General features: G+C 36.1%; 1 protein-coding gene across 1 annotated transcript; it reads right to left on the bottom strand.

Moving 5' to 3' along the window:
* Positions 1–266: 266 nt before the first annotated feature.
* Positions 267–13,053, bottom strand: LOC114284222 (ethylene-insensitive protein 2.1). The gene is made up of 8 exons (XM_028227133.2): positions 12,818–13,053; positions 11,013–11,846; positions 10,384–10,470; positions 10,184–10,294; positions 9,867–10,079; positions 5,346–5,531; positions 2,520–5,231; positions 267–1,006 (listed from the first exon to the last, which is right to left on the bottom strand). Exons 2-8 carry the CDS (start codon positions 11,259–11,261, stop codon positions 626–628), a joined length of 3,939 nt encoding a protein of 1,312 aa, XP_028082934.2. The 5' UTR covers positions 11,262–11,846; positions 12,818–13,053; the 3' UTR covers positions 267–625.
* Positions 13,054–14,464: the final 1,411 nt, after the last annotated feature.

Here is a 14,464-nt window from a genome sequence, read left to right as displayed (position 1 = left end):
AAACAACCAACATTTTAGAAAACACCAAAAGCATATTTTCAAATTTTCAAAATTGTTTCAACACAAATAAAAGCATAGGGATCTTCAACCTTTTCATTGTTTTTTGCTTCAAAAAAAAAAATGAAAATGAAAACGATGGCAAACAAGCCAACTGATGGCTACACTGGTAGTATCCACCACACATCCTGCTTGGGGCAAACATGTCCAACTCTATGCACATACAAATTACAATAACCAAAGTAAAGAAGAACAAAGAAAAACATGAGTTGTGTAAAATGTCCAAAAATTCTTCTATGGTGAGCCAACTTATCCATTCTTTTTCTCCTCAATTTCCTTGTACCACAAGACTGACCTAAATGGAAGTTACGACATTGACTTCGCAACTTTCGTCTACCCATTTTCTTTTCTTCCATTCTGCTGCAATTACATATCCCGTAATTTATCCTATGTATACATCACATACATGAAACTTAAATAAGCAGAAAAGATTTAATACACAAGAGAGAGAAAGAGAGAACAAGCGAGAGAGAGAAAGAGAGATCCATAACAACAGCGTGGACAACAACGAGCAGCTTCCCAAAAACCAAAATCAAACTCAAATATCATCCACCCAACTGCACAATCGTTATGATGACCCATAAGGGGACGGTGATGGGGGAGACTTGCGGGACCCAGACCCACCTTCAACTGGTTTGTTGGACAAGCGGCGCTTGTAGCGTTTGAGAACAGAAGCAAGATTTTCTTTTCCTTTTGGGAATGCCACGTCACCGGCTGCCGTGCCGGTCCGACCTTTTCGGTAAGATATTGCGAGTTCGACGTCCTTGATTATGTCTAAGAGTGTTGCCGCAGTCGTGCACTTGCCCTTGCCGTGTTTTGCAGGTGGGGGCAAGCTTTCATTTGAAATAGGTGGTGGACTTGACCTCTGTTGGTATGACACTGGAATTTGCAGGCAGAAGCAGGGGGTCATTGGAGTACGAGGCTTCGAATAAGCCAGATCGATGATTCCCTGTCATAGATATGATTTATAATAAAGATGCATTAATTTCATGTTCACCAAACTAAATAACAAAACAATGACACCAAATAGGAAGAAAATAAGATATTTCATAAGTCATATGGAAATAGGTAGCCCCTCTGGCATTTGCATTCTGCCTTTGAACGATGAGGAAATTTAAAATCAAATTGTAGCTGAAGCAAGACTGCAAAATGGCACTGTCGATTGGACCCCCTAATTGTCATACCAAAATAAAGTGTTTCTTGACGATGTGCCCCAAATTTTGACATCTCCATAAATAAATAAATAGCCTTCAGACCAACTAAATGAAATATCTCATCGCATAGCCCTGGCCAACCAAGCCAGATAGCGTGTAGGATAATGAACTAAGTAAATCTGTTTGCTTGATGGGTTTAAATAATAACAATGTTAAGATGGATGTGTTAAGATTAAGGTTAAAAGTGATTTATTCATGATAAATGTAATGGCAGAAACAATTGACAGTAAAATGAAACTTGATTAGCTAAAACAAGACCCCAAACATAAGGAGTGTGTTTTGATTCAAGGGTGATTGATAAAGGACACAAAGATGTATGTCACAAAAGATGATATGGTAGCGTTACGATCCAAGTAATGTTATGATCCTAATTCCCACATCATAAGTATAGCCTGGCCATGTGAATATAAGCAATTGGGCACACTCCCCTTGCAAGCCAATTTTCAAGGGTGGGTTATACTTAATGATTTATATCATTTGATATCAGAGTCAACCACAACGTCGAGTATGGGGTCGGGATGGGTTGCAACTCTGCGGTTGAGTCACAGAGGGCACGACATGAGGAAAGCTGCTACCTGTAAGAGACAAGGGTCAAATATGGGGTCAGATGGCTTGTGACTCTGCTGTTGAGTTACGGAGTGGGCAACCTGGGGAAGGCTGCTACATTTAAGAGAAAAGGGTCGAGTATGGGATCGGATGGGTTGCGACTCTACAATTGAGTCAAGGAGGAGCAAACTGGGGAAGGCTGCTACCTGTAAGAGACGAAGGTCAAGTAGAGGATCAGATAGGTTGTTGTGACTTAGCAGTTAAGTCACACAGCCTGGGCAAGGCTGGTACCTGTAAGAGACATAGTCCTTGAAGTCACCTAGCTGGGAAAGATGGGCCACTGGGACGTCAGTTGCGGAGTGTGGTAAAATGTTACAATCCTAAGTGCATATAAGCAATGGTTGATGGTCATGAGTCGGAAATTCAGGAATTTGGGTTTTGGACTAACCAAATTGGATGAGTGAGAATAAATTAGCTCAGATGGATCTCTGAAATAACTCATATTAGAGTAATTATCATGGCAAATTTCCCTAAGGAACTGTGATTTTCTGAAATATCCCCTATAAATATGAGCAAAACATTTGCCTTTCTATTTGGTCAATAAGAGATAAACTACATACCCCATTGCATTACACCATATGCCACAGTTACTACAAGCAAGGTACAAAGGTAGTTACAAAGCACAGAATTTGAAATTTTTACCTGAAGACGATTCAGTACATAGGTATATTTTCCCCATAGCTCTGGCCTACTTTCCATAAGTGAGAGTTCAAGAACCCGGTGAATGCACCATACACCAAAGCTTATTATCAAATCCACTCTCCAAACACAGCCCTCTCCGCAATGAGGAACTGAGGAAACCAGAAATTTGGCATAATCTGTGTCATCATTTTTCAGCGCAGAAACTGGCTTCCTGTCAAAAGAATACTGAGATTCACCCGTGTGAGCTGCCGAGTTCATCTCCCTAGTTTCAGCTTCATAAAGAAATCTCTCCCTTGCAGCCACACGATCTATAAGATCCTCATCAGCTCCATCATTCTGTCTGAACAACCAATCAGACCCTTCTAGTTTCAAAAGCTTCACGATACAGTGTCTGAAAGACTGAAGTAGCTTTGCTTCCAAATCCACAAGAGAGCTAGTTACTGGAGCAATTGAACCGTGTTTACTCCCAACTCCCTCACCCCCACTTGTACATATTTTATCATCCACGCCAAACCGTTCGAAGGGCTGTTTGGACCACAGGGATCCAGTATCTGAGCTTGAGCTGAACTGCAAAGTGAAAGGGTCCCTGTATGGTTTTGAAGGAGAAAGATTATCAAATGCCAAAGGAGCTCTTGCCTTCAATGTAGTACTCGAGTATAAGGATGGCCCATATCCAATGGAAGTATCCCATCGAGCACTCCTATCAGACAAATATGATTCCTGATATGGAAGAGCAAGTCCTGATATGTCTGGCAAGCTATGGAATTTCTTGGTATTGACTGCGCTATTGAGATTCTCAGCAGGTCCAGGAGAGGAAAGATCATTATTAAATGGCCTTTCAGATTGCGATAAAATATTTCTAGATACAGCAGGTTTTGAAAAGCCAGGTGGCGTCATAGTGCTTAACCCATTTTGTAGTTTTCGTCCCGAAGCGAAAGCAAGTCGATCTCTATAGTTGGATGTTCCCAAAGATGGGGATTTTGGAGTTAGGGCTTCCATTTGTCCATTGAAGTAATCAGAATTTCTGTCTTTAGCAATCTGACTGATATATGATGAAATCTGATAGCCATGTATAGTGGCTGGCTGATAGTCACTGCCAATGGAAGAGGGTGGAAGTCGCAAACTAGAATAGCGCCTCTCGCCAGAGTCAAGAGCATCATGACTAGAGTTTTGCACGTGTGCACCTAACGACTGCAAGTGGCTAGTCCAAGATGAAGATGACCCCCTTTGAACCCCATATGATGTCTCGATGTTACCTTGCATACTCAGTGGCTTGGGAGAGTCATACACACTCGAATTCATTAGAGAATCAGATCCTCTTCCACCCACAGATGGAAAGTATCCAGCAGATTCTTTCCCAATAGTGTCCACTTTCAGAGGAGCGGTAAGCTTTGGATCAACCTTTGAATCTATCCCCAGCAACACATCCAGTTTCTTAGCCTTAGCTTCTTGTGTTGCGTGTCCATGCAAATCAAACAGCTGTCCCCAGAACTCATCAAGAACTGCAGCAAATTGACGTCTCGCAGCACGACCCAATCCCGCTAATCTTGAGAGACTTCCAGCACCGCTCGCAGGCCCACTATCCTCATTTTTCACACTGAGACTCCTATATGATCCAGGACCCTCAGATGTTAAGGATGGGTTAACCCCAGATACCCCTTTAAATGATTCTTCAGGCTCCCAAATATCTCCCTCATCTTCCTTTCTGGTCTGTAAATCCCCCTCTACTCTCACAGTCTTTTCTACTATGTCAGATGATTCGGTCTTCAAGGCAATGGTGTCCACTGACTCACCGGCACCGACACTGACAGAACCTTCACTAGAAACAGTTGAGACCACACCTGATTCGACTTTGGTAGCTGATTCCTCTGAATGAAACTTAGAAGGACTAGGAAATGTAATATTGTTGTCCTCAATAGTAGTCAAATTAGGCATGTTATCAGAATCCAGGAGTACTTCAGGCAAAGTTAGATCAGTACTTGTAACTGATATATTTGAATGACTCTCCAAAGACTTCCCCAGCGCTAATATGGGTTCTTGCTTTTGTATGGGTTCCTCCCTATCATATATAGTTTCATTGAAATCACTTTCATCTCTCGCTGCAAATGGATCTGGTACAACATCACTTCTATCCCAGTTCCATACCTGAGAATCTAATCTGGAACTAGCAGATTTCAATGGTGTGGCTAAAAGCCAAAGCATCAAACAAAGCAAAATAGAAGCAATGATGAGAAGCAGAAAGTAAGATAGAGACGAGCTACTGCCCACATTCCACCTCAAACTACCCACCCAATCGCTGTTCCCGAACATCATCTCCACCAGAAATATAATCTTTAAGCCCAGCATTCCAATAAACATGATCAAGGCTAAGAACTCCACGAACTGAGAAATCTTGTGGACACCCATTACCGATCTTGATGAGGCAATCCGGAAAAGGGGGATCACAGAAGATGGTAGCACAAGAGCAACCACCACCTGTGTAAATATCAGCAGCTGATATATACCTTCAGCTCCTGAATTCCAAACACAACATAGGGCAGGAATAATGGCAATAGTTCTGATTGTAACATGATGAAGCCAACCGGGAATGCCAATTCCAAAGAAATCACGCAGGACTGCTTGTCTACCAAAATTCCATGTTAATGTGGTGATTTGATTGGAAACCAACAAAATCAGTAGAAAGGCGAAGGGCACTACTGAACTCCTAAATACCTGCATAAATGATTTTTTGGACAACTGAATTTTTGGCATGAATCGGAACAATAAAATGCATGCACCTGATATGGAAACAGTTACAACATGAAGAATTGCTTATAAAACCCAAACCTGATCCATTAGCGACAATGCATCCTGAAAAGTAAGCAAAACAAGGCCTGTACTGTAGAACATATTTGCCGCTGCATTGATCAGCACATAATTCACCAAGAAAATACCACTGAAGATGCATAGGATGGCTAAAAAATGGTCTTGACACAAGAGTCCCTTGGAAACATTCAGTGGTCCCAGTTCTTGCTGCAATAATGCAAATGACAATCAGAACAGAGTCTTTGACGCAGCAAGAGAAAAGCTGATGAGCTCAACTTTCAACAGTTAATGGAACAACTATGGACAATGAGCAAGAGAATGGACCATGAGCACAACAATTCTTGGCTTTTTAGGATTAGAAAAGATAAAATTATATACACACGCACGCGCACACATATAAAAATATATATATACATATATATGCAATAACCTTATTTATTATCATGGAACAATCTATCTACCATATGGAAGCCCACTACTTTATATTGTTTTCATTTCTTGAAACTTGAAAAACAAAAAGCCAAAATTGAAATCTAAGAAGGCAATACCAAACAGGACCTATCTCTAAGACTAACTAATAATTCTGTCCCTAAATACTCACCACCTATGAGACCCAATCTGCCTAGGTGGTCCATGCTCCACCTCTCAATCTGTGGATCTGCAAATTGAGATTTGATTCATGTATACTCCAGAGGTAGGTGATCTTAATGCAAATGGGTAATCTTGGAAGACAAAGCCTACTCACTCCCATGTCCTTAATTGTCTGGGTAGGTTTGTAACGCCCCCAAAATATAATACAATGAACCCAACTCTTAAACAGAAGAATAACAAAAACAAAATGTTTTCCTTCATCAAAGTTCGTATTACAAAAGATAATACATACAATATATATTCATAAATGTTCATCCTGAATCTATAGCATGTAACATCGGTTAATAATCAACAAAATAGATGCCCTACGGGCTTACATCTTTCCAAAACATTGCTTAGTTACACTTACACAAAAGAAAGAGTCTAACTCAATACATCTTAAGCCCTTGGCTTTACAAAAAATATAATCAAAAATAAGGAAGCTCTTGCTCCCAATAGTCCCTCCAAGCTATTGCCTTGGTGCAAACATGTCACAAACACCTAAAAATGTTTTCCCCAAATAGGGTGAGCCACAGCCCAATAGGAATCCCCTAACACAATATATGAGGTTTAGCAAAAATATAAATATAATATGTATACACAATGTTTGTGATAAAGCGTCCACAAATTCGTATACTCATAAGATACCAAATTTTAAATCATAATCCAATGTCTTTCAATTCATTTCCAGTTCTTTTATTCTTCTCAATTCACAAAAATAAAATAAAATAATAAATCATTATCTTTTAATAACCAAACGAAACTACAACTCAAAGGTTCTACAATTACAAAGTAAACACACAAACACTTCAATCTGCCATTTTACGAAAATTTCGTCCGTGGGATCGGCACCCATGTATAAATTTTGGGACTTTCACCCAGGACACTCCGGCCAACTTAATTATAATGGAGCCCATTCCCTTTCTCCTCCCAAACAATCATACATATACAATGCATTTAAAGATATAATCACACATGAAGTACATCTCCTTTCTCCTCCCAAACAATTATACATATACAATGTATATACCACATGATCATATTCAATGATAATCAACAATAAATTATTTTTAATTCACCTAATCCTCATGCAATTTATATAACAATCATAGCTATCCCCCACTGATAGCCCAATACAGTTATTTCTAAACAGATATTAAATCTCAAGACAGATAGTTCATTCAAAATTTCCAAGGGTGAGAGATAATACATAACCAATCCCACCATTCATGTCAATAATCCTCCAATTTCACATTTTCAATGACAATTTCAATTATGTATACAAAATAACAATTTGATCCAATTAGGGCAAAATTTTCCTTTTTCCAAATATTAATCAAGTATCAAAATCAACCATTTTGACACAATAAGACTTCATATTCAAACCCCATACCCATTTATTTCATATTTACCAAAAACTCCTCTTTTCACCTTACACTTCAAACCCTAGGTTTGTCCCAAATTATCTCAAATCCCACCATTGTTACACAACTACAAATAACTAAGCTAAAAGCCATATAAGAGTGTAGAAAAATCTCTACCTCAAGTTAGAAGACCAAGCAAGCAAAGGTCGAAATTTCAAAGACGCCGAAACCTACTTTTATTCGGATCAAAACGGAGTTCTCAAGATGCTCTATCCTTTTTTCAAAGACACTGAGGTGGAAAGATCAACGGATCTAGGAGAAAAATGTAGAGAGAGAGAGTATTTTAGAGAGAGAGGGTCAAGATTTAGGTTTTTAGAAAGTTTTAGAGAGAGAGAAGGATGAAAAAGTGATGAAAAAGATCATCTTCACAAACTGTTATACACGCAGTCCGCTCGAGCATGGAAAGTAACGCTCGAGCATCAGACACAAAGTTCTGCTCGAGCGTGAAAAGTGGCACTTGAGCGACGAATACACACTTCCAGAAGTTTTGCAGACGAAGGACCCCGCTCAAGCGCAAGAATGGATGCTCGAGCATCCATTCGCTCGAGCGTAGGAAACACCGCTCGAGCGTAGAACACACTGTTCCAATATTTGCAGGTCAGCAAAAATACTGAGAATTGGCAAATCCCACTCAAGTGCAAGAATGGCCGCTCGAGCGGATGAGCAAAATTTGTGAAGCCCGCTCGAGTGCAAGAATGTCCACTCGAGTGGAAGAGCCAAAATCTGGGCAACAAAGGTTTAGAAAAACAAGCAACCAACCTGTTTCAAACGCACAATTAGAACCCGATAACCAAAATAAAGGGAAGACAAGAGAAACAAGATATGAATAACCATTCTAAATCATACTAACCCGAGTCCGAAATACAATAAGTGACGGGTTAAAACTAGAATTGCTATAAAGTTTGACAATACTAGATGTAAATGTAACTTTTGAAGTTTGAAAACTGAACCCGCAACAAACCAGATGTTAAAGAAGCTAACAACCACCAGAACATAATAATTTCATTTATAATTTTGTTTTTCTCTTCTAACAAAACCTCCAATAGATCATGTAGAATCCAATTCTTTATTTTTAACACCATATAGTAAACCTCCTCTTATAAATGTCACCAATTTGCTTTAATACTCTTCCCAAAACGACCTCATCGAACAATTTTTTTCGGCCATCCCCAACTCAAGGGGCACAACACATACACACAGTGGATTCACATAAAATTACCTTTCTTCAAGAAAAAGAACCAAATTTCTCTAGTCCAGGCTAAACTTTGAGATAAAAATATATTCAGATTCTTCATAAAATCTAATAGAACTATACCCTTGAATTATGTTGACAAAAAGTAGCTCATGATACACAACTAGAACTGCAAATGACAGGGTTGTTCATAACTAATCTGAAGTTCAGCACATAAAATACTCCTTCGAATTCAATTGATAAGCAAAAGAACCGAGATTATAAAATCCATTACCAATAAGCCAAGTCTGAACTACCTAAGTTTGAGTTGGTCCCATGATCAAAACACAATGGCATTAGGCAAAAATACTTAAAATATTTTCATAGTGTTTTTGAAGTCCTTGGTAAAGATTCACGGCATGATTAAACATGTTATTTGGAGAAGATGTAAACATGGCAGATGAATATAAAAATCCCTGCCCTTTTTCAAACGAAATTATACATCAAGCTTGATTGATGGATTCGTATGCGACAAGGCACTGAAACAACATATAGAGGTTGCCATGAAATACAAACAACTAGTCAATAAACTCAATAAGCATGATGCCTCAGGTCCGGAAGATAACTGCCCAGACAGTAAAGACAACAATGCCTGAATTTCAAACAGTGTTCTGCCGCGGTCTCTGTATTTTTTAAAATGTATATCAACTTAGAGCCTATGACACAAACAACTATGTCGAAATATGTTTGTCATTGAGACAAAATACTGAGTCTAAAATAGAAGGCAACCACCAGCTTAATAAATCTTCTGGGAGCTGGGAAGTGGTAATCAGTAATGTGTTCAACGATTTCTCTTGAAATAAATGCATTATTCACTCCTAACCAAATAGGTGTCCGAATGACATGAGTTGCAGGATCACATCATTGCAATTTTAAGCACACCTATGCATAACCAAGTAAAAAATATCCACACAAAAGCATGTTTAACATGCATGGCCCATAGAATATAATCTCAAAGAAAAATACTAGCAGACATAGTCAAATGTGGATATGACTGACATATCATAAGTAGAAATGTGAAAACAAAATTTGAAATAAAGATGGCATCAAACCGAAGGATTTACTTTCCTCCTCAGCTTTGATGCCTAAATGTTGTCCAGACCAAACTTCAATGTATAAATGCAAGTTCCAAAACAATTCCAACATATGGGATGTTATATTGTTGAAAACCAATAAATAAATTGCAATGGACACATGATGATATATCGTAAGGCCATTAGATATATTGCAATAGTGCACAAGAAGAGAGAGAGAGACCTGTACAATAGAAGAATGGAGATAAAAATTGTGAGGCATAACATTCGCTCCAAGAAGACTCATCAATGCAAATGCACTCTCCCCACTTAACTTTGTTAGCATCCCACCCATGGAGATTGAAATTTCCGGTTGACTGAAGAGCACCCCAACAACATAAAAAAGAAATATAGAGCTTGCAATGAATATGCAAATGAATTTTGCCTTGCCGTTATCCTGAAAAATATGTTTTCTTGAGATTATAATTCTGTAAAACCTTGAGATGACAATGCATTTGAGAGATTATACAAAAAAAAAAAAAGCAAGTAATTAGGTTTTACCAGGAAGGTGGCAAAAACTGGAAATAGAACAGCATCAATAGCTGTCAGAAAGACACAAGCGCATAGGTCCAAGCCAAAAATTAGATTGAGCCCATGTGCGATGCCTAGAATCTATCAGAATAAGGGAAATTATGAGAAGGATTGTAATACAAAGGAACAACCAAATGTGACATCAATTGTTAGTAATACGGAGAAACTACCATAGTAAGGTCCAAAGCAATCATCGAAATCTCTGTTAGCACTCCCAAGAATATGCATGTGGACTTGTCATACTCTTCACTGCAAATCTTTGCCATCACCAAGGGAAAAAAAAGTACAAACATGTAACTAAATTAGCATTGCAAGAATAACATACATCTCAGTTACATTGCAACCTAGCAGGCATTTCCTATGTTAACCACACAAAAAAAACACCAATTTAACTGGATGAAAAAGGATTCCAACTCAACTCAACAATGCAATCCCAACTAGAGAGAAGAAAATAGGTGTTCATTAAGAAAAATGTTCATTTCTCTATACTACTGTCATGCTATTACACTATAATCAATAAAGTCATTCACACTTTAGAAACTATTGTTTTTTATTGTAGGATAAGAGGAAACATAAAATTTTCATTTGCGCTAGTGTATTAAAGTTGGAAAAAATGGTAAAAAGCAAGCTAGCACAAAATTCACATTACTAACAGGATTCTCATTTTCAAAATTTTCTTCCATTTCAAACAATAAATAAAATAAAAACCAGCCAAAACTGTTCAAAATCACTGAAGCCAAAATAACTCGAGATACTGATGGACTTCCAGATAAATGGAATCAAGAAAAGAAGGAAGTACCTGAGAAAGATCTTTTCCAGTAACCATAGCAATACAAGCTGAAAGGTACTGGCACAAAATAGCAGCAAAATTGAAAGTGAGCATTATCAGAACCAAATCAGACCCAAAACGGGCTCCTCCCTCAACAGCTGCAGCCCACTTTCCTGGGTCAACATATCCTATTGCAATTAAAAGCACAGGTACAACAGCAGGAAGTAACCGCTGAACGATGCTTGATCTTTTGTTAACCATCAAAAGTTCAGTGTCCATGTTTGACTCTTCAAATAACTAAAAATTCAGCACTACAGTCTGATAATTAACTAATTCTACCAAGTAACAGAAGAACCTCCCAACAAACGACTATAAGACTCAATCAATTACATAGTTGCAAATAACAAATCTACATTCAGTGCAAAAACCCCAGTGTACATCAGTCATCTAGAATAACACGGAAACTTGAGAACATAGCTGCCGATTATCATCTCTGGAGAATGCGCACGAAGACAAGCAAGTCTGGAGAATGCTAACTTGCCCAGGTTTAGTCACATTACAACTGTTGACTTGGCAAGACTAATAACTAATTTGGCTTTAAATCAAAACCACCTTCATGCAAATGTTGAATATTCCAATAAACCCTTGATTTGTATTTTTTTTTTTTTTTTTTATGTTTTGAAAAATTTGCCCGATATGATTTGAGTGCCAACAGCTAACACATCAATGGAAAATTCCACCTGAAAGTTAATTTCAGAATAAAAAAAAAACTATGGATATTATCTGTAATCCATGGAAGCTCATCCACACAGATAAATAATGCCAAAACACTTCCTCACTGAACTGCAGTTCAAACTTCTAATCCTGATCCAACAAGACAGATGCAAGAAAATATATCAAACATTAAACAAAATAATCTCTGAAATCCCAAGTTAATAAGATAACTGAAGTACTACAAAAAATAACAATATCAACAGTAATTGGACCTATAAGATCGAAAAAGAATTTAAGAGGAGCTTTTTGTTGAAGTACTACTGCAATAGCAACTCAATTCTATTAACAACCTAAAATATCACATATTTAACAGGATCACATAAACTCGGCAGAAAGCAGAAATTTCATCAACGGATATTAAGAAGAACAGACCCAATTTTACCACAAGTCTAGAAAGAAATTTTACATTATTGAATAGGCAGTGGCAAATGATACAAGCAAGACAAAATTTTCACAAATTAAAGAGACTCATTCAACATGATTATACAGACACATGTTTTTACAATTACAATCCTCAAAACTACATTCCACAAGCAGTTTAACAAGAAGAAATTCAGAACCCACTATTTCTATAACACGTAGGACTCACAGATTAATGAGAAATTATCAACACTAAACCCTATAAATTAACCCAAAAAAATGAAAGGGGAAAAAAGATAAAAAAAAATAAAAAGCACCTGCCAAGATCCTCAGTGTAGTACAACCCACATCACAAAAATAACAAAAAAAAAGGTTCCAGAACAAAAACCTCATTGTGAAAATAAAAGTAAACAGAGAGTACAAAGGCAACAAGCAGAGCAAGAAATGACCCATTTTTTTACAAAGAAAAGATTGCAACTGCCATGGATCTGAATATGAAGTAAAAGGCAAAAGGACCATTGCAATTTGCACATACTTCAAGAGAGAGGAGAGAAGAGAGAGTATACATATATGTGCGTGTATATATAGATATGATTAAACATGGGATTTGTCCTTATAGTCCTATCCAACGACAGCTACATACATATCTACTATGATTAGGGTTTCCAAAAATAATATATCGTTGTTACAATTTACAGTACCTTGTTGTTTCCTTTTTCGATTCTGCCCAATCTCTCTGCTTCCAACTAGTGGATCAGAAGCTTTTAAGAAACCCACTGGTAAATTGATTTCTAGTGAGAGAAACAGATAGAGATAGAAAGAGAGAGACTCTGTTCTCTTAGCTAGCCTGTGACAGATGAGAGAGAAAGTTGTATAATAGAGAAAGAGAGAGAGAGACACAGAAAGGAAATGTATAAATATAAATTTATATCTATCTACCCCTACTATTTCTGTATATGATGTTATTTGGAAAAAAATAATTATAATTTAAATATGATATTTTATTATATTAATTTTTTAGTTTATTTTTTATTTTTTAGTGTCTGTTTTAACCCCAATTGACTTGCTAAATGAAGCCTATATAGGGAAGAAGGGTTAGGTTTGAAATTATTTTAGTTATAAAAAAATAAAATAAATTTTTTAATTTAAAAGATAAAATATCACATCTAACTTATAAACATTACATTCTTTTTTTCACAAAAAATTCATCCAAACGAAACTTTTTAATTTTATATTAAAATAATCAAAAAATTAAAATTCAACCCACTTTTCAAAAGAATCCACATAGATATATATATATATATATATATATATATATATATCTTTCAAAAGAGGAGAGGGAAACACACACATGACATAAATTTTATGTATTTTTAATAAATATTTTGTATTTTTTGTAAGAGGTATGATAATGTGTGATTTAAAAATAATATTTTATACTTTATGATAATGTTAAATATTTCATGATAATGTTATATTGTATATTTTTATATAAATATTTTTTAATCACAAAATGTATAATAAATTATAAAATATATAATATTATTATAAAAATATATAATTTTATTTTTTAATCATAAATTATTATAACTCGAAAAAAATATATAATATTTATTATAAAAATACATACACACCCTTTAAATGAGGTAAAATTTCTCAAAAGAAGAAAAGAGAACTTTTATTAGTTTTTTTTTTTTTTTTTAACGTTGGAAAAAGATAACTTTTTAACGTTGGAAAAAGATAGCTTTAGTTTAGAAGTGCTTCAAAGCCTCTCCTTGGGGAGAGAGAAAGCCGAAAGGTCATGGGGATGTAGTGTGGGAAAAGGCAGTACAAGAGTCTCCCTCTCCCTCTCCTAGTAGAGAGAGAATGAGATTCAAAGTAAAAAAATAAAGGATTGTTTAAAATAATTTAAATAAATATATTTTTTATCTTTCTATAAAAAGATATGTAAAAAAATAAAAAAATGATGTAATAAAAAAAATAAAAAGATAAATTATTTTAAAATTGTCAAACTTAGTCTAAATATATATTTTTTAACTCTAATATAATTATATTAAACTCTCATCGCAATAGTTAATAAAAAAATTTGTACTAATAATAATTTGTTTATGGTGTTACTTGAAAAAAAAAATTTATTTAATGGTTATAAATTAGTTTGCCAAATTTAGGTTAACTTTGGTTTCTTTTAAAAGAGTGTTACTATTAGCACTTGTCAAAATTCTTTGGACCCCCCATTTTACAATTTTTTTTTTATTACAATTATACCCTAAAATAAAATTACATTAAAAGACATTATTAAATGGAACACCCACCTATCAATAAGAACTAATACTCTATAATATTGGACA

The sequence above is a fragment of the Camellia sinensis genome, chromosome 10 (genome assembly GCF_055761805.1).
Source record: "Camellia sinensis isolate YWXY chromosome 10, ASM5576180v1, whole genome shotgun sequence".
NCBI classification, from domain to species: domain Eukaryota; kingdom Viridiplantae; phylum Streptophyta; class Magnoliopsida; order Ericales; family Theaceae; genus Camellia; species Camellia sinensis.
Note: the sequence above shows the minus strand (reverse complement) of the source record. Positions and strands in the feature narration are given on the sequence as shown.

Excerpts from the sequence above, each read along its gene's own strand:
- LOC114284222 (XM_028227133.2), bottom strand. The coding sequence starts at position 11,261 with ATGGACACTGAACTTTTGATGGTTAACAAAAGATCAAGCATCGTTCAG. Across the intron at positions 10,471-11,012 it reads CTGGAAAAGATCTTTCTCAG|ATTTGCAGTGAAGAGTATGA; the intron begins GTACTTCCTTCT and ends GTGATGGCAAAG. Across the intron at positions 5,232-5,345 it reads CATTGTCGCTAATGGATCAG|GTATTTAGGAGTTCAGTAGT; the intron begins GTTTGGGTTTTA and ends TCATTTATGCAG.